Source organism: Argiope bruennichi, chromosome X2 (genome assembly GCF_947563725.1).
Source record: "Argiope bruennichi chromosome X2, qqArgBrue1.1, whole genome shotgun sequence".
In the NCBI taxonomy this organism is placed as follows: domain Eukaryota; kingdom Metazoa; phylum Arthropoda; class Arachnida; order Araneae; family Araneidae; genus Argiope; species Argiope bruennichi.
In genome coordinates, this window is record NC_079163.1 from 661,731 (window position 1) to 682,564 (window position 20,834).

At 30.7% G+C, this 20,834-nt stretch overlaps 1 protein-coding gene across 8 annotated transcripts in view; it reads right to left on the reverse strand.

Annotated features, from left to right (window-relative positions):
- The window catches only part of LOC129960009 (rho guanine nucleotide exchange factor 25-like), a 575,803-nt gene that overhangs the window by 280,900 nt on the left and 274,069 nt on the right, over nucleotides 1-20,834 (reverse strand). Inside the window, exon 1 of one of the 8 annotated variants that reach the window (XM_056073004.1) lies at nucleotides 10,683-10,793. The exons of the other annotated variants lie outside the window; for them this stretch is intronic. Coding sequence (XP_055928979.1) covers nucleotides 10,683-10,743 — 61 coding nt within the window. The 5' untranslated portion in view covers nucleotides 10,744-10,793. Of the gene's footprint in view, nucleotides 1-10,682; nucleotides 10,794-20,834 lie in introns of those variants that run through there. 8 annotated transcript variants of the gene reach the window in all.

Sequence of the window (20,834 nt, forward strand, 5' to 3'; positions counted from 1 at the left end):
TGTTGGAAACAATGCAACAGCTGTTTTGGGATGAACCTCGTAGTTCTGAATTCCATTCAGGTGGACGACATCTGATCTGGCACCCCTTCTCTAACATTCATTCCCAATCCAAGAATAGGACGTGGGACAGATGACGTCAGATTTAACAGATTCAAATTCCAGATTCACATAGATGACGGATCTTCAGAAAAATCGGGTTCCTAAGCTGAATCCCTCCGGTCCTTTAGAAAGTGTAGGAGAGATTTTGAAAGAAGCCAAGGTATAATGAATGTTTTTTGAAAGAACCATGTTATGTTCCATAGCCAAAATAATACAGCAAATTATCGATAGAATTTCTCATTTTTGAAAACGAAATAGCTATGAAACAATTAAAAATAACATAAAATGCATTGTATAATTTTCACACACAAATATATATATATATATATATAATGATTCTTATATTATGACGATATTAATAAGAAAATAAACAAAGAACATCATTTTAATTTCGAATAATAGTGAATATAATAATTATGTATGAAATTAAGAAGCATTTATCTAAATCAAGCCTAAAATTAAATGAATTACATAAAAATGATATAGGAAAATTATTTCTAGTGAGATAACCTACCAGGTAGTTTACTTTGTCAATAAAGTGATATGAATAAAAAAAAAAAGAAATGCTACTAAAATAGTTTCGTTTTATTCTCTCTCTTCTATACTTCAAAAAACTGAAATAAACACAATTTCTGATTTTTTTTTTTTAAATTCGAATTTTATTTATCTTCTGAGCTAAATCTGCCCTTTTTCCTTTCAACAATCATAAGGAATTATTTTACATTTAAATTTAAATTTCTATGAATTCAATGAAACAACTTCTAGTGAGATAGTAAAGAATAGTGAGATAGTGAGCGGTTTAGTAAAAAGTGTTATTTGATGATAATGTCTTTTCTTCTTTTTTTAAAATGTAACACGACATTTAGGAGTGATTCTCGAATTTCATGAAAGTTAGTTCTCTCTTTCACAACGAATTTAAGTAAGTTCGTAAGTGTGTAATTTATTGACAAAACACAAGTAATGGAAACACCTCCTGTTAAATTGCTGTTATCATACCCTACAGTATAAAAATTATTTTCGAATTTATAAAAATCAAATTAATCCATTACTTCATAAAATCCGAAATCCATGCATCTAATTCAACTGCTTCTGCACTAATTTATCTAAACTGAGGCCCCCAAAAGATTAAAAATAAGCAAATCGATCAGAAATGCAGTGAATTAAAAAAAAAACCTTCGTACACTATGTTTTTTGTTTGTTTGTTTGTTTGTTTTTTCATTTGATTTGAGATATTAAAAATGACAAAGACAAAATTTGAATATTTTTTACTTAGGTTGCAAATAAATTATTTAATTCTTTGAACTCGGAAAAATAATTCGATGCATAACTATTCACCTAATACAAAGACTTGTTTATTGCTCCAAAGAATATATATATATATATATATATATATATATATATATATATATATATATATATATATATATATATATATCTTAAGTTGAATTCTCCCGTTTAATTAATTTGCATCTTCTTACAATTCTGCAGGAATTTTTAACAATTAAAGTTAAATAAGTAACACGTCAAAACGATGCATGTCTTGAAAGACGAGTGAGAGTCACTATCATCACCACGAGTACAAAGGGTTAATATTTGTTTTACAAAAATAATTTTTAGATTTATTACATATATAAGGCTTGATTTTGATTACATATATAAGGCTTGTTTCTCGCATCCCTGTTGAAAAAAAAATGATTTTCTTCATTCTTAACTTGAAAGCATTCATAGTTGAATTTTGTTTAACTTTTCAAATAATCCAACGCTCACTGTGAGAATTAAAAAATGTTCGTTTGCTCTCCTTCGATTTGTTCTGCAACCCTTGAACATGCTTACGTCTGTTAAAAACACCCTGAATTGTGGAATGAGTTTTTTCACTCAAATCCTGTTTTCGCGAGGTGATTTACCTAACTTTAAACCATGAACAATCAACTCTCGTTCACTTGAAGATGTTTGTTCCATGCTGACGTCCGATGATCAAAATTTAATCTACAAATTTACTTTTAGACTGATTAAGCCTGATGACTTAATGTCTGCAATATGAAGTTTGTTTATATTTCCATCATTCACTGCGACATCATTCTACATAGGAGTTTAAATTGACTTTCAAACGATAGACTTTTGAAAACAATTCATAATATGTTTGTCTTCTTTTAGTAGTAAATCTCCACTCAATAAATTACCGAACTTCCTAAATCTGAATAAAAAGTTGACTATAGCAAACATTATTTTTTAAATCACCTAGAGACATTTATGTGACATTTGGTTGCATTTTCTCTATGGTGGGAGGGAGTTCGCAAATTAGACTAACCTTTTACGTAAATTGGTAAAGATTTAATAAGTAATATTGGGATTATAGGTTCTGATATGTTAGAGATCATTATTGTTTGGAAATTACAAAATAAATTAATCTAAAATGGCTTATAGAACAGGTGCAACAATCTTATTGATTCATGGGTGCTTTACCTGAAACCGGTCATTATCCCGACGACACTTTCTAAAATTCAAATATTACCTTGATTTCTTTCATAAAATAATAAGAAACAAATGATAATAATAATAATTAAATATCTTTTAAAAAATAATCTAAAAGGAATATGTTGGTTAAATATGCATCGATTTAACAAATGTATTACAAAATGTGCAACAATTTCCTGCTCAGTTTTTCCAAACAAGCTTTTCCGTTCAACTAAAAAGTACTCTTGTTATATATAGGAAGCAATCATCCTTAAAGCACTAAATATTGCACGATCTATACATGCCGTTATTCGATATTCTGAATGCATACAATATCATGAAAACTTCATTGCAATATTTTTGGGGTATTTTGTTCTGATTGGGCCCGTTCCAGCAATATTAGGTCCCAAAGGTGTGTTTCAAATTTTTAGGGACACCATATAAAAACATAAAATCGGAATAATTTTTACCTAATATCTGTAAAAACGTCTTTGAAAAACATGAAAAATTAAATATAATAAAAAAATCTAAAATAATTAAATAAATATCAATGCTAATAAAAGAAAAAAATAGAAAAAAATGCCAAATTTGTGTTTCAAATTTTTAGGGACAGCTAGATGAGATGGTATACAAATTCAAGTTAAATCTTTATTATTGCTCATTTTCATTTACTACCAGTTGTTTTAATAACTTAAAAAGCTTATATTGAAAACGTCCACGTTAGTACTTAATTTTTTGCCGAAGAAATATGGCTAAATGTAAATGGTTATCAGATCTTGAAAAAGGCCAAATAAAAGCTCATTACAATGAAAAAAAGTCTTTGAGAAATATTGCAGCCCTCATAAAATGTTCAAAACTTGCTGTGGAAAATTATGTGAAGCAGTTAAATGGGAAATCAACTGCCATTCAAAAGCGAGGACCTAAGCCAAAGCTCGATTCACGTACCCGCAGGAGAATTATTCAGAAATGTGTAAATGGAAAATCATCAGTACGAAAAGTAACAAAAGAATTGAAACTGGGATGTTCTTACACTACTGTTTGGAGGTCAATCAAGAGAAATAAAAACATGAAATATGCGAAAAAGGCTTGCAAACCACCACTTGCCAAACAACACAAATTACAACGTTTATCCTGGGCAAAGAAACACATGCATTTCAAAGATGAGTGGATAGAAGTCATGTTCAGCGACGAGAAGAAGCTTAATCTAGATGGGCCAGACGGTTGGAGATATTACTGGCATGATCTAAGAAAAGAACCAGAGATTTTCTCCAAAAGGCAAATGGGCGGTGGATCTGTTATGATTTGGGGAGCTTTTAGCTTCAATGGTACATGCGAACTGGCATTTGTGAATAAAAGAATGGATTCTGATCGATACCAAGAAATGTTACAAACACATTTACTTAATGCAAGACCTGAAATATGTGGTCCAAATTGGACTTTTCAACAGGATAATGCATCTATCCACAGCTCAAAATCAACAAAAAAGTGGTTTAGAGATAACAATGTGAAAGTTATGGATTGGCCAGCCAGAAGCCCCGATCTAAACCCCATTGAAAATCTATGGGGTCTTTTGGCAAGAACAGTTTATGAAGGAGGGCGCCAATTTCATTCGAAAATGCAGCTTCAACAAGCAATAATGGTATTCTCTGGATCCAACACTTCTTCAGAACCTAATATATTCCATGCCAAACAGAATATATGATGTCATCAGAAAAAATGGTGCTAATATTGAACGGTAAAAAAGTTTAATTTGAAGTTTTGAAGCTTTTAATTCCACTGTCCCTAAAAATTTGAAACACAAAATTTGTGCTACTCTTTTTTTTTTGTCATTTCAAAGTTGAAATTTATTTGTTTAATCTTTATTTGTTTAATCTAAATTATCTTAGAATATTTATTTTTGTTATTTATCTAACTTATTTCAGAAATAAATGTCAAATATTTATTATTTACGCTTTTATTTTCATTTTTACTGGTGTCCTTAAAAAATTGAAACGCACCTTACTCTAAAAAAAAGAAGTTAAATATTCAGAACAGGAGAAAAAACCCATTTTAATGGCGAATGTTTCCGAAATATGCACTGAACAAAATAGAAGTTTTGTTATAAATAAACATATCATTTATCTCTGGTGCAAAAGCATTTAATACATGAAAATTTAGCTATTTTTATAATCAAACTGTAAATTTAATATTTCAGTATGAGTCTCCTTCTAAGCATAATATTTTAGCGTTTTGGCATTGAAGAGTGCACTTAATGTACACAATTTTCGAGTTTTTTTTTAATTACTCGAAACCTTTTTATAGCAATTATTTTCTTTAAATGAAGTTGTGCACTCTTATTTTCCAAATTCCAATCTAATGATTTTCACTTTGACTTGCAGCATAGTCAGATATTAAATGCAAAAGACCATTAATTTTTTGGGATAGTAATTAAGGCCATGGTCACCTCGTGGTAAGATCTCGACTTCGAAGGATTTGAGACCCGATTTCCAGAAAGAATTAGGTGTGTGTCTAAGGCACGTTAAATCGACTATCTGGATTTAATATCCTCATATTGGCATGGCGTGGAAGCTAGAGAAAAGAGAACCGCCTTAGGTTCATTCTCAACTGACCATGTTAGAAATTACAAAAGCAGGCCTCAATAAACCCTCGTGTAACTTCCAATGGGACATTAATGTAAATAAACTAGCTAAATTGGAACAGGTGCTAAAACTGGTAATAATGATATATAAGCATAACAGTGCGCCAATCAGTGGAAAAACTACTCAAAACAATAAATTAATTCTAAATATTGGATCCATATGAAAAGGAGCGTATATTATGAAAAAAACGAGAAAACTTGGATGTTTGACTTCGTTTTCAAATTTTACGCAAGACACAAATCAACGGAAAAATAACAACAATGGATTATAAATAATGTATCCTTATAAAAAAAAGCAAATTTTTAGTGTACTTTTAAGAACAATAAGAGAATTTAGTCAGTTACCATAAACTTATAGTAATCAAATGCTTCATATAAAAAAAGCAAGAATTTACTAGAAAAATGAAATTAACGCGATTGCAGAGTTCGGAAAGATTTTCTGGAATAAATAGAGCATTTACCTTATATATATATGTGTATATAGTAAAACTCGTACATTTCAATCGACGAGAAAAATTAACACAAATCTCAGACATTATTCTTAAAAAAGAAAATATTTGAGTAATATTCTGTTCAAAAACGCATAATCAGTTATTTCGAATAAAAATTATTCTTATTTTTAAAGATTAAATAGATATTATGAAGCGTTTTCAAAACTCTATCGTTTGAAAGTCAATTTAAACTCCTATGTAGAATGGTCTCGCAGTAAATGATGGAGATATAAACAAACTTCATATTGCAGACATTAAGTCACCAGGCTTAATCAGTCTAAAAGTAAATTTGTAGTTTAAATTTTGATCATCGGACATCAGCATGGAACAAACATCTTCAAGTGAACGAGAGTTGATTGTTCATGGTTTAAAGTTAGGTAAATCACCTCGCTAAATCAGGAATTGAGTGAAAAAACTCACTCCACAGTTCAGAGTAATTTTAACAGACGTAAGCATGTTCAAGGGTTGCAGAACAAATCGAAGGAGAGCAAACGAGCATTTTTTAATTCTCACTATAAGCGTTGGATTATTTGAAAAGTTAAACAAAATTCCACTATGAATGCTTTCAAATTAAGAATGAAAAGATTGACGTGGTTTAATTCGTTACCTATTAGAGAAAAATGAGAAGAGTAAATTGCAAAACAGTTTAAAATAAGGCACGAAGTAAGACTATGTTAATAAAAAGAAAAAATTCCGTTAAAATTTTCCGTAAAAATATCCGTTTCCAAAAGTTAAAGTGTTTAACTTTTTATGCTACCCCTCTAGACAAATTTAGTCAATCAGAAAGCTTTAATTTTTTATGCAGTAACATCATTACAAATAAAATCACCCACTCGTATCTTTAAAATTTAGTGAGTTGTACTCAATTGAAAATTAAACTCGTTTTATAGGGGCCATGTATCAAAATAGAAATAAAATTTGTTACATATTATAAAAATATAAAATGAATAATAATATTTACATTAAAACCCTTTTTACCTGTTTATTGCATATTCGCGACACCGCCACGTATTCTTAAGGTTTTTTTTTTTATTTGTTCAGACTACCATTTTTATTTGTAAAAATTAAAATGCAAAATAAATACATGCAAGTAATTAACTGTCATTATTTATCATAATTTTTCAAACGATATTCTAACAAATAAATTTACAGACAGTTTATTTTCGTTCATTTAACTGCAATTTAACCGTTTCAATTATTTATGTTAAACTATTTTTTTTAACTGCATAGTGAAATCCAGACGATTTTCTTTTATCACAAGATCTTTCTAAAGTACATTTTATAAAATATCTATCTGTTTGTTTGTATGATTTTTAAATACGCCAGCTGCGAGATCGCATAAAATGAAATTGAGAGCCGTATGTGTTCCGCTGCTCTCATAAGCAGACCACAGGTTTATCTCTGTCTAATAAAGTTTTATTTTAGGGCATTTGGGATTTTTTGACTCATGCTATTGCATTTTTGATCTAAAAATTTCCAATATCAATTTGTATATGGCCCTTACTTTCACCGAAGAAACAGTGTTTTACGTGATATGAAAAATGGCATTAATCATTTTTTTTTTCTGTATCATAATTCATTTGGTTTTAAAGATACAGTTATGCGGTTTTTTTAATGATCTTTTTGGATGAATAAGAAAAACTTTCTAATTGATCAAATTTGTCTAGAGGAGTCGTATAAAAATTTAAAAAGTGCAACTCTTTGAAAATGATGGCGAAAAATTTTCATTATTGTAGTTTTATTCTGTATCTTATTTTGAACTATTTTGCAATTTACTTCGTCCACTTATCTCTAATGAGAAATGAATTAAATCGCGTTTCAATCTTTTTGGGAGACCCTGCATAGAAAGAAGTTTCAATAGAGGAAATTTAGCTGTATGCATTCCATAAAATGAAATTATTATGTTTCGCCTTTACCACATGTTAGTTCTAATACTAATCTAATACTTCTCTATAAATGGGTTCGGTCATCCAAGGCTCCATATATTCACAAGTAAGCGCAAATTCTGTGATACGTTAATTAAAAGTCATGCTTTAGTCGGCGGTCCAAATCAAAGAATCACAACAACTTCAAGGGGATAATTCCTGACGTATACTATTGTCATCATGTTATTCTAGTGGACATCACACCTCTAGGACAAAGTGGAGATTCATATAATTACTATCATTTTGCAACATATTTTATGACTATTGTTGTGAAGAAAAGGACGACACTTCCTGCAATACCCTCCCATCGTACTTCGCGACAATGTTCATCGAGATGTAACGTAACCCATGATTTACTGGGATTGCAGTACCATCATCCGTAATCACCGGATTTATGTCCGTGTCAACATTATTTTATTTCCAAATGAAGGAAAAATCACTTTCTGTCACTTACTATTATATATTCCAAAAACACTTAGAGCTATAGATCTCGCCATTTGAACCATCAACAGAAATAGAACTGCTTCAGGCATTCCTTAATGTCCACAACCTTGACCGCAGTTATACATAAGCATTTGAAAAATGGTGAAAGCATCGAAATAGCATAAAAATTTCACACTCTGTTCAAGAAACCTATATTACATTAGTTGTAATTATATGATAACCACTATTAATTTCCCAGCTCTCACGATATCGAGTATTTATTATAATATTTTTTAGAGTATGAAAAATATAAAGGATTAAAGTAATAGAGAAATGGGCACTTTCAACAATTTTTTTCTTTTAAAAAGGTAGAAAATATTATGATTCATGAGTGGGACAGTAAGAAGATTTCATATTTGGTGGTTGGTGGGGATGTGAGCCCAATTTCTGATATACAGTTTCCTCACTGTTCGTTTGATGAGAGAAATATTTGAAAATGATTGATGATATGATATTAAACGCTTGCATGAAATGTGTTTGTATCTAATGCAGCAATTTCTGAAAAATAGAAAGTGATATATTTATTGAAAAATTCTATAAAATGCTAAATAAAGAAAACACTCTAAAATAAATGAATATTAGAAAAATCGAATAATCTTGCATTTTAATACAAAAATGAAACTTTCTATAATTAAATAAGGACACAAAAAATGTTTATTTCTTCCCAGAAAATTCTAAGAACTAAATTTGAAACTAGGAATTTATTTTATTAATTTTTAAAGCAAGTGTTATAAAAATTCTTTGCTTTATAGTAAAGTCAACCAAATATCATAAAACCGAAATTTACACTTTTCATTGCCAAATACAGAGCATAAAAAGCATATAAATGACTTTATTCCGGTCATACGAATATTCATTTTCCTTGGCAGAAAGATGAGTGTTTTTTGACACACTGTAGATTTCCAGAACCGGAATACTTTTTCATAATTCTCAATACATGTCTTAGAAATCATAGATCTTCTCCAATACAATATCTGAAAATGACTGATGAGTGCGATCCATAATTAACTACATTCTTTGAGGCAGTGTTTCTAAATCAAAGATTATAATGAATTTGACTTTACGTTAGAATTTATTTTTATAAAATGGAAGGAATTGAAATCAAAGCATTCATGAAATAAGTATTCTGTGTGTTAAAATTTTATTATATATCTTAATTTCACCTTAATTCACCTTTATTTAAAAAATGAATCTGCTTAAATTTTATAAATCCAAAACTAACTACTTTTTTTTGCATCCAAAATTTAAATGAAATAAAAATTTATTGGAAAACATATCACGGAGGGCTCATAATATAAGAATATGTACCACTGAGAAGTGGTGAATATGTTATTTATGTTAGTTCAAATATCATAATCAATTTTATTATTTTCCCTCTGAAACTCTGTTACCTGTTACCTATAAAATGAATAATTTAATTCTAACGAAATGAAAAAAAAATTATCAGAAAAAAATATTTCAAAGCATTCATTTGATTTACTAATGTTGCGAACAGACTAAGTATGTCGCTTGAGCTAAGTCAACTTCATTCTATGAGCTAAAATTAGTGCAAATATACAATAAGCTGGGTTGCTCAAAGAGTCATTTGTTTCCACAGTCTCATTAAAAATGTAAATGTACACAGGATTACTAAATATATTTTTTTAGAACGATCCAACAAAAATACCATCAGGCCATGTTCTCAAAATAAAGTAAAGCATAAAATCAACAAAATTATGTGAAAAGACTGTGCATTTTTTAAGGTGTCATTCAAAGGTACAGGTTCGAGTATCGACAATCATTTCATCTTAACTGAGTTGTCCAAAATCTTATCTTAACTGATCTGTCCTCCGGTGGAAATTTTATTTTCTAGGAATCTGGATTAATATTGCTTTAAGTGCATTATATATCATTAATTAAGTGCATTATATATCATTAATTCACTTATTTCTGGAATTTTCAGTCTGAACTGTCAGTATTATTCTATGCCGTTTATAAGTTAAATAAAATTGCAACGAAGAAATTACTATGGATTTTTCTCTAGTCATTTCTTAACATATTTTAGTCTTCGCTTTGTATAAGGCTCATATAAAAATTCTCAGAAGCTAAATTAAGAGAAAAATAATTAAAATAATTTATGAGATATTGAAATATAAATTAATATGATCATTTGTTTCTAAATTTGGTGGGTCATTGATTTCAGATTCTATGCTTTCACTTATTTTATTATTTATAACAAATTAACATTTTCATATTTACGCAATTATATAAATATATGTTAATAATAATATCCTCTAATGTTTTTGAATAGGAAGTTATTATTTTACTACAGAAAGGAATTAAAGGTATTATACCTTTCTCTGATGTCTTTTAATCTAATATTAGAGACTTTGTAACTTGTAAAGTAAAAAAAAAAATGTTAAGTACCTTATATTATTATCATATCATGTTCTAAGATCTGAAAGTTCTAATTTTGGAATGTGTGAGGCGTGGTGGAGTGGAAAGCAACAACTTAAACAAATGGGAAACAAGAACATTTTAGTAATTTTTAAAAATTAAAATTTCCTGTTGAAATTCAAATTCCTAGTTAGATAAATTGAGAAAAATCATTACCTCTTTTGACAGTGTAATCCTTTCGTTTGCAACAACAACGACTTAATAGAGCATTTCTCATGACTAGCACTAGTGAAGAGTGGACCTTGTAATGATCTTCCACAACAAGGGTTATCAAATTATACAAAGTTAAGGCATCTTTTCCTGCGATGCAACGGCGTGGTGAAAGATTTGTCCAAAAGCAGATCTTATCGCTAGAACGAATCGGATGTTTGATTAGGTGGAACTTTTATGTATACGTATAACTGGCTGACAAATCTCTTCACACATGCGACATTTACATTCATTCGGTGAAAATTCGGATACAGACAAGGGAAAAATCTGAGATTTATCCAACTCCAGACAAAAATAAATAGTCACGATATGAGAATGAAAAAGGATTCGGGTAAAAAATAGAAAGGGCAGCTAACTTACGATAATTGAGGAACTTGAAGTCCAAAGTATAGATCCGATGGTTTGACGAGATAACTCCGGATGGATGTGTTGAAAGCAGAAATATCAGTTTAGAAATAATAAAAAATCAATTATCAACAAATAAGGAACTTCTACCAGAGAAGGAGTTTCCGATCGAAAAGTAGCTCTTGAATAAATTATAATTTTTAAGCGGTGTGTTTTATTCGAAAAAATGTGAATACGCACAAAATAAAAGTTTATATAAGCAAAGTTGTATTTTCATCAAATATTAAAGAATTTTTCAGCGAATTCGTTTTTAAGCTATTTAGTGAAGAAAGGACATTTTCAAAGCAGGATCGTTCATTCTGAGAGTCACAATATAAAGGAATTTTACATACTTTAGATATTTACTAAAAGAACAATTTTTGACACATCAACAAGAAAAATCCATTGGAAGAACGTGCGCTAATTGTAACACATACAAGAATGCGAAACGTACTGAGGGGAAGAGTTCAGTTTGAAAACATCTTTTGTACTTAGCACAAAAAAATATCTTGTACTAAAGAGTAATTGAGAATAATATGTTGAAAATAAATGCTTAATGAATGGTGAAACTATGATTTATATGATATGATTAAAAACATTTGACATTATGTATTAGAAAACTACAAAACATTGTGGCAATAAATATGTATCATCCCCTAAAAAATATGATAAATAAAAGCTTTTGCTTAAATTTTAAATATTATTTTAAATATTGCTTTTGAGTGTAAAAATAATGTTTGCCTCGAATATAACAAATTTTTAATTCTGTGCAACAAGATAATTACTTTTGCGTAAATTCTTATGCCTGAAAGTGTTAACAAAGAGAGAGGTGTTTGAATCAAAATTCCAGCTGTATAAATTCTTAAAAAAAATTTCAAATACAAATAAAAACAATTTTAACTGCTATAAATATAGTTATTTAATCAACAAACTAAAAAATATTAGTACACGTAAAAAGCATTCCAAAAGTTTTAAATATTTTTTTCAAATTACAGAGGTAAATATTAAATCAAAAATGCGAATGATGAAAATCAGTTCGTTCCAAAATAAAATCATATAGTTGCGCAAAGAAAAATATTGATATAATATGAAATATTTTATTAAGGATAAAATAAGAGAAAATAATGTAAAAGGTATAAGTGAATGCGATGTACTGTTTCTTTCACCAATCAGCAACAATTCATTTTATTACAGATACTAACAAACACAAAAAAAGGAAAATGTATTCTTATTCAAGATAAGCGCTGATCTTACAATCTAATAAGTATTGAAATATTTAATGAAGTACACATATATCTTCTTGCCATGGAACAGAATCAATATAGTAGTCCCGGAATCTCGGCATTAAATAACCAGAAAGTACGGATAGCTCGTTCACACCCTGGCAGACCTATTCAAGGTCACGCATTCCGTTGCTTCGCATCACACAGAAACATTGAAAGAAAGGAAAAGTATATAAGAAAGTGATTTTAATGAGGTAAGTGAAGCCCTATACATTTGGTTTCACCAAACGGGAGAGAAGAGCACGCCAGATGGTGGGCCAATCTTTCAAGAGAAGGACTTAAAATTTTATGAAGAAAATAAGAAAGACAACGATCTTATATTTGTCGCAAGCGTTGGCTAGCTTGATCGCTGGGAGAAACGCTACGGAATCCGGTAGCTTAGTATTTGTAGGGAGATTATCTGAGGACAAAGAGGGTATTTCTCATGTTAAGAAAAACTTTCCGAAATTTATCAAAGCTGAAGGTTTGAACAGACAGAAGCTGTGCAATTATGACGAAACAGGGTTAAATTATTAACTGTTACCAGCGGAAAGTTTTGCTTTCAAGGAAGAACAGTCAGCTCCATGTTTTAAAAGGAACAATGAGAAGTAACAATCTTAACATGTAGTAATGCAGCAGGTGAGCACAAATTAAAGCTTGGTTCTCATAGAGAAATCAAAGGAACCACGCGCGTTTAAGCACATTGAAATGGTTAAACATTCAGTTTGTTACCAAAACCAGTCGCATGCCTAAATGAGTAGTGTCATTTTCATAGAATGGTTCCATGAAGTATTTGCTCCATCGGTTGAATAGTTTTTGGTATCTAAAAATCTATCAAGGTTGGCAATTCTGATTTTGGATAACACGTCTTCTCACTCAGGCATTGAAGAGTTAAAAAATCGATGTGCTTTTATCATTCAGTGTCTTAATATTATGCCAGCCAATGGTCCAAGGAGTTTTAATTAGTCTCAAGAAAAGACATTTGTGCAAGCTGTTATCCACCCTTCTTTCTGCAAACGATGATGGTCAAGGTTTTATCCAGAACTTAAAATTAACCGATTGGATGTTGTTGGCTGGGGGGCGAACTCCCGGAACGAATTAGAGTCATTAACATTAATTCGTTCCTGGCGAAATCTTTCTGATAACGAGGAAAATGAGTTCGTTAAACATGATGATGCAGAATAGTAAACTTACTCGTCCCCCTGAAAAGAGTTCCTGGATGTGCAGAAGCCGATGAAAATGATGTCGGACAGTGGTTCCAGAACGATACCGAGCAAGACATTATGTTCGATGCAGAAATTATCGCACAGTGAATGAAAAAATGCCAGAAAAGGATGAAGACGTTGTCGTTTCCTAAAATATCAGATAGAGAGGAGTCCGTCCTTCCGTATTTTGACCAACTTGGAGCATCGGTTATGAGCTTAATTTTCCTTCGTCGTCTTGGTGATGAAGCAACAAAAAGCAGAGTGCGGTGCGGAATTACACGGGGCATTACGCATTTTTAATAAATAAATAGCCAGTTTTGCTGTCAGTTAGTCAATTTTCCTTATAGACAGCTTTATGCCTTCATAAAATATTTTTCTGAGGTCTGTCTTATCAGATAAATTACTGTACACTGTGTATTCATTAATTTTCATTTTCATATATCCCTGCCTTCATAAAATACGTACTTTTCTTTTGTTTAAGGGTATTTCTGTTGTATTCTCAAGCAAACAATACATACAAATACATTACAACATTTTCTGAGGAAACACTCGTATTTATTTTTTATTAACCCATTGCCGATAAACCGGCATTTTCACAGATTCGGCCCCCCTTCGCTACACATTAGGCCGATTTTTCGGGACTCTACTGTACTATTGAAATAAGTATAGAATGTCTTTCTAATATCTTTTATTAACTGAGCAGTAATTTAATTAAAAATGTGATAACAAGAATTGCAAACCAAACCGGAAGTGAAAACGAAAGACCCCCCCCCCTCGAAAATGTAGATGCAATAAACGATGGAAAATCGCATGAGAATCAATAAAAAATTATCATAGCGAGTCTTTCGTTTTGGGGTTGTCAGTTTGAATTCTGGTATCCCCGTTCTTTTGCACCTGTACGTCATGCCCGTCATTCGAACGAAAAGTTACCCGCCCGATCTCGCTCTTTGTAATTTCCCAAGTGTGCTAGTGGCTTTAAAGACATTTCTCAAGGAAAACATATATAGTGTGTAACATCGATATGCCTGGTGAAGGGTTTTTAGGCTGGTTACACACGCAGCCTTTTTCTCCTCTGTGGATATTTTACCGTTACCGCTCACAGAAATCGAAGGTTTACACACACGGCGGTAAAATTTCCATCGCCGTCGTAAGAGTCGGCATAATTTCATCAACAAACGAATTTACTTTAACCGTGTTATTTAAATTATTTACTGTTTAAGTATAATTTGAAATGAATAGAGCACAGATTCTATCTTTATTGTTATTTTGTCATCGGATGAAGAGGAAAAGGGGGCAAAATGATTTATTTGGATTTATTCAATTAATGAAAAAATAGAGGAGTTAGGAGATTTTTGCACGTTATTTGACGATTTGAGGCAAAAGAAAGTAGCATGGGCTGCTAAAAGATATCAGCACAAAAATACCAAAATGATGAATTCCATTTAACATGTAGAAATGCTTGCAATAATTTTCGAAATCTATAAGTTGTAGTATTAAATTGAAAGGAGTAAAATAAATGTTTTACTTACAATTATTTTCGTATATTGTTATTATAAAGTTTTGAAGGCAACTTTGTTTATTGATACAATTTCATAAAAACTTACAAATATGAACAGAACCTTAGATACGTTTTATGCATATAAATATACAGTTAATATATATTCATCATATGAATAATATTACCATTCAATTATGCTGATGGGCATAGCTGATAGTAAATACCGTTTCATTTTGTGCTTGTCAGGCACAGAAATTCCAAAAGCTCCACACTTTTTTGTTGGTGATGCAGCATTTGGGCTGCATAAAAATTTGCTTGGCCATATGCTGAAGCACATTTGACAGTCGAAAGAAAATATTCACCTGTCGATTTGTCAAGCAAGAAGACATACAGAATGCTCTTTTGATATTCTTAGCAATAAATGGAGAATATTCCATCATCCTTTTAATGTTCTGCCATAATTTGCGCATGATATTATTAAAGCTTGTATTATTCTTCATAATTAGGAATAGAGAAAGATATATGATTGAGGATACAATGTCCATTATAGGACTGGAAGATATTCACGGAGAGAATATTACAAGAGAAGGTTCGAAAGCAAACAATATGAGAAACATTCTATTTAGATATTTTATTTCAAATGCAGGCATGATTTCCTGGCATACATCTGCAATATAAAAGTATTCTGATAGCCATGACATTAGCGATATATAATTGTAAAACATGCCGCTTTCTTATTTGAAACAAGTATTGCAAAAAAAAGAAGAAAAAAAAAGTTTTTCTTCACATTACTTTTATTTACTTGTAAAATACTTCTGATTTATTAGAAATAAGTTAAAGGCATGATAAAACTTGTTAATAAACGTAATATCGTTACTAATTTTCGAATAATGTTTATACTTTTACAAAACAAAACAAAAAAACATTTATTAATAATAGCCAGCTTGGAAAAAAAATTATAAATAAATCCTGAAACAATAGTGCAATGTAAATAAAATTCTTTAGAACAAGAGTTTGTTACTACTGTCATTTTCAGACTCTCAAAATTAGATTTTTTTTTACTCCATCTATTATCTAGTACATACATATGAGAATGGATTTCTTATAAATCGCTTCTCTCTTTTTCGTCCAATAAATTAAAGTCGTTACAAATTTCTATATAAATTTCATGCCAATCGCTGCGTTTCTGTCTTTAAAAACCCATAAAACAGGCCTTTCTTGAATTAAAGTAATTAAAATTTCGTTGTCGATTTTAACTCACTCATGTTCATAATAGATGAAAAATTATTGATGCTAAAAGAAAAATTGTGTTTTAAGCAGGAAATCAAAACTCACTGTGAAAAAGCAACTCTAGACGTTAAAAAAACGCCGTATGAGTAAGCTTGCATTTGATTATGTGCGCCAGTGCACTTGGACTGCGACAATCAAAGTACCGTTGGCTCCAGTTGCAGCCGACGACTGCACAGCATCCGCTAACGACAAATTGACCGCGCCTGTATTTTCCCGCCAAATGTGTAAGCTCTAATATAATTCAATAGACTATTGTTGTTGTGGCGACGACGGTGAATTAACCGTGTCGGAAAGATCCGCTGTGTGTGTAACCAGCCTTTGGATGCAAGACTAGAGAAATCTGATTTATCACAAATACGCCACGTGCAGAATTTATCTCTCCACCTCCTTTTGTATGTTGCCGAAGTTCGGAAAAGGTTGATGTCATACGATGGCCGTTTAGATTTCTATCCGTTCTCACCAAATAGTACTGTAACATCTTTCTTGGAAAAATTTTACCCCAAGGTAATTTTTTTTTCATAGAAACTTAATTTATGTTATTTTAAATGATATCTCAAATGCCATTGATATTCTACTGTGCGTTTCTTCTTTTTCTGGCTGGAGCGAGAAAATTGTATCTTAGCAATCTGAGTATAGAGAGGCACAGATCAAAGGTTAGGCACATTATGTGCGCGCCAAAGGCCATAGGATAAAAGGGAACCCCAAAATTAAACCATTTGTATATTGCTTGATTCTTTCCTACTCTGAGCCTTCCGATTTTAACCAGGCCCTAGCGCCAAATTTTAAGCGAAGAAATTAATGGTATGAAATATCTTTCGGTATTGCACGCAGACAACCCGTGTGCACTAAAAGCCGCAATTGCGCAAATCCGATAAATTTTGTTCCGATTTGGGGGTGTGGGGGTGGACGCTGAGTTAAATGCACTCGGTTTCAGTATAAGCGAGATCTATGCGGAGTACCCAACTGCTATAAATGTACTAATCACTTCTGCGGCCAAGGATTTTGTCGTTTGATTGCAATGATTTGCCCTTTTAAAATCAGATGTGCCCAATGGACTTACACAGATATAAAAAAAAAAACCGATTCTTGATGAGAGATATTCATTCTCTTTCCCCGAGTTGATAAAGAAAACCCAGTTAATATAAAGAATAAATTCTCTTGTGAAGCTGAAATTTAAATGGTTAGAAATAACGATTCAATTTTCTTTTCAATGATTACCGATGAACATTTTAGTAGGAATGAATCACTTCCGTAAATAATATTCATGTTTCTATTGGGGATTAAAAATCGTTTACCCAAAATACCTTCCTTTATCTGTTCATACTGTAACTGAAATACCTTTAAGCATCACCAGTTTTGTAAATCACCGTCTTTTTATCACATTCAGTAGTTGAACCGTAGAAATTTCGTTGAAGTTTAAAATATCCTAATGCTTCAAGATTGCGTTTAAATAGGAAAATTTTCCAGTTATTCAGCAGAAGTACCTAACATTTATGACCAGATGCTATCTAAAGCTCTTTATTCCGCTGATAGAGAAAGGATATTGACAAAGTTCTGATCTCATTTTATAAGAAAGAATAAAGTGCACTTTAAGTGAATTTTTAAAAACAAATTATTTATCTTCTGGGAAATAAAACCAATAAGGTAAGTGTTAATTAATATATCAATACAGAACTGGATAATATGTGCCATCAGTATTTCATGGGATTATTTCTCTACAATTGCATAAGCTTACAAAGTTCAAGGAAATAGATAAAACCGCATACTTTCCTAAAATTTCTAAATATTTCATATAAAAAATTTACACCTCATTCATATCTTTATTAAATAAATTTTAACATAATAATTTCACCGTCTTCATTGAATTTGAATTAAAGTTTCCAATTTTTTTTTCAGAAATTCTTTATTATTTAGAATTAACTAATGTCCTGAACATTTTCCGGTTGAAAATATTTTCATGCTTTTAACTAATGAAAAATTAACTTTTTTCTTGTCATAAAATTTACATTGAAATTTCTCTGATATTTCAGCATACATGAGAAAATTTCAAGCTCTTATAACATAACAAATATTTATTGCAAAGGCTAATTATATAATAAATCAGATGCTGAAAGTTACATTTTGTAAACATCGTATACAAGAAACAATGTATCAACAATTATCTTTCTATTGTCTGTAAGTTAATTTTCTGTTAAAAAGTGGAACTCCATTGCAGCAACGAAATCTAACATCTTCTCGAAAAATTAGTATATCCTAAACAATTTTTAAAACACCAGAAAGCTAATGTTTCCGTAAACTTTCATAATTTTTAAAAAATTATACAAAATTTAATTGAATATTTTGAGTGGCAACAAAGTATATGCTTACAGAATGGAATAGCAGGTTAACCATTTCGATGGCGAATTAGAATCTCAATCAAATGTTAAAGGCAAGTTGTTAGTTTTTTAATCAACTTTTAAATAATAAGAAACTTTAAGACAATTTTGAAATTAAATAGACAATTTTTTTCAATACGAATAATATAAAAAACCCATTTTATTTAAACACCACTCCTTACTATGCTTTAATTTTAAAATTCATTCCCTAATTTGGAATTAATTTTAAATTTGCCGTCATATTGTTTTTACTAATTATATCATAACTAATGATAAGGTCACTAAGACCTCTCTCTCCTCTAGAAAAGTTTATTTGTAAAATTTTTGTCGTTATTTGTAACAATTTAATTGCACAGAAGAAACAAATATTATGAACTTAACTTAGAAATCATTTCAATCTTTTCTATTCATTTAAATACATCTAAGGAAGAAAAGAACACTTGTCTTGATAAATTAAAATCTGTATCTGACAACGAACTGCACCAGTTCTTATTACATATAAAAGGCAATAGAGAAAAAAGCAAAAAAGCAATAGAGAAGATTAATTAAGCGATGTTTGCAAGGAACACAAGAAAGCCATGCAAGATTACTTTTACTTTTTTTTGCGTTATTTTATTGGAAGTTATTCAAAGAATTCGTAATATGCTATTCTTACTATTGCAATTACGAATAATCTAACAACCCTTATGTATAATAAGTAGTATAATAATTATATTCCCGTTTACCTAAAAACAGTTTTATTTATCACTTTTTATTTATTTTTAGAGTATTTAACAAGAATAACTGTGTTAAGTGTCCAGCTATTTTTAAAACTGGAATGAAATAATAATGTTGTTTTAAGTCACGAGATTGTTTCATAAACTTTTCATAATGTAAGATTTTTCTTCCTTATGTTTCCAAGATTAACATAAACTTTTTCCCACTTTAATCGTTTTTACGATAAAAAGTTCATTTGTTAGCGTGAATCAGTTCTTTTCTAACATTTGTGAGACTGTCTATCGTAAATCTTATCTCAAATCAATTTATCAGTTTCAAACAAATTATTAATGGAAATACTGTTTAGTTATATTAACATCCCGTTTGGAAACAACACGAGGGCTATTTCGAGACAGACCTCGTAATTTTGAACACTGGTCAGATGGCGAGAACGGCACCTGAGTTGTTCACCCCTCTCCACACTTTTATACCACACCAATTCATTAATGCAAAAGCGAAGAAACACGTCTTCGCTGTTTCTGACGGAAAAATACAAAGTACCTGAAATCCGGTTCCACCTTTCTTGAAAGCAATCGAACAGAACAAAATACGAGGATTTTGCCCACCTGAAAGTAGATTTAAGTTGTGGAAAAACAGGTATCCGCCGCTAGGAGGGTTAATGGAATTTTTTGGTAGGAAAATGAAATTTTTACTGTAGATGAAAAGGAATACATTGGTTAGAGGCCTTGGATTGATATGTGTATACAACAAGACCTCCTGTCTCCTATGAAATTAATGGGAGCTATAACACATGGGTGAGATAAAACGAATAGCACTTTTTCGAAATGTTTCTTTGAAAACTTTATTCTACCTCAAAGTAAATGAAACAGTTTCAGATTTTCTCGGAACATCAATACAATAAAATGAGCAATATGTTGAACATAAATACAAAGGAAAACAACTCTGCCACGTACTGAAGTTTACCACGTGATTAAGACAACGTAATCCGTTCACCAAAGAATCGTAGAATTAGAGTTATTCGGTGAAGATACTCGGGAGAACTAGTATATTCGGAATCTAGAATTCTGTGTGACGATTCAGTAAATTGCTCCCAAGATTATGAGATTAGGCTTAAATATATTGACAAAATCAGAGGGTAAAATTTTTGGGGGCTTCATCGAAAAGGGATGGTAAAATTCCTAAGCACAGCAAAAATAAGTTGAAGCTAGAAGGAAAGAGATTACTGTTAATTCTCTATAGCTCTTAAAATCGCGTTTTTTTGTGTCTGAGACACCTTCAGCAAGTTTAGATTGTATCTGGCATATAAATTGTCAGCACGTCCATATTTGAAAGTGTATCTCTTCGAAAGGGTTAAAATGTTCTCCAAT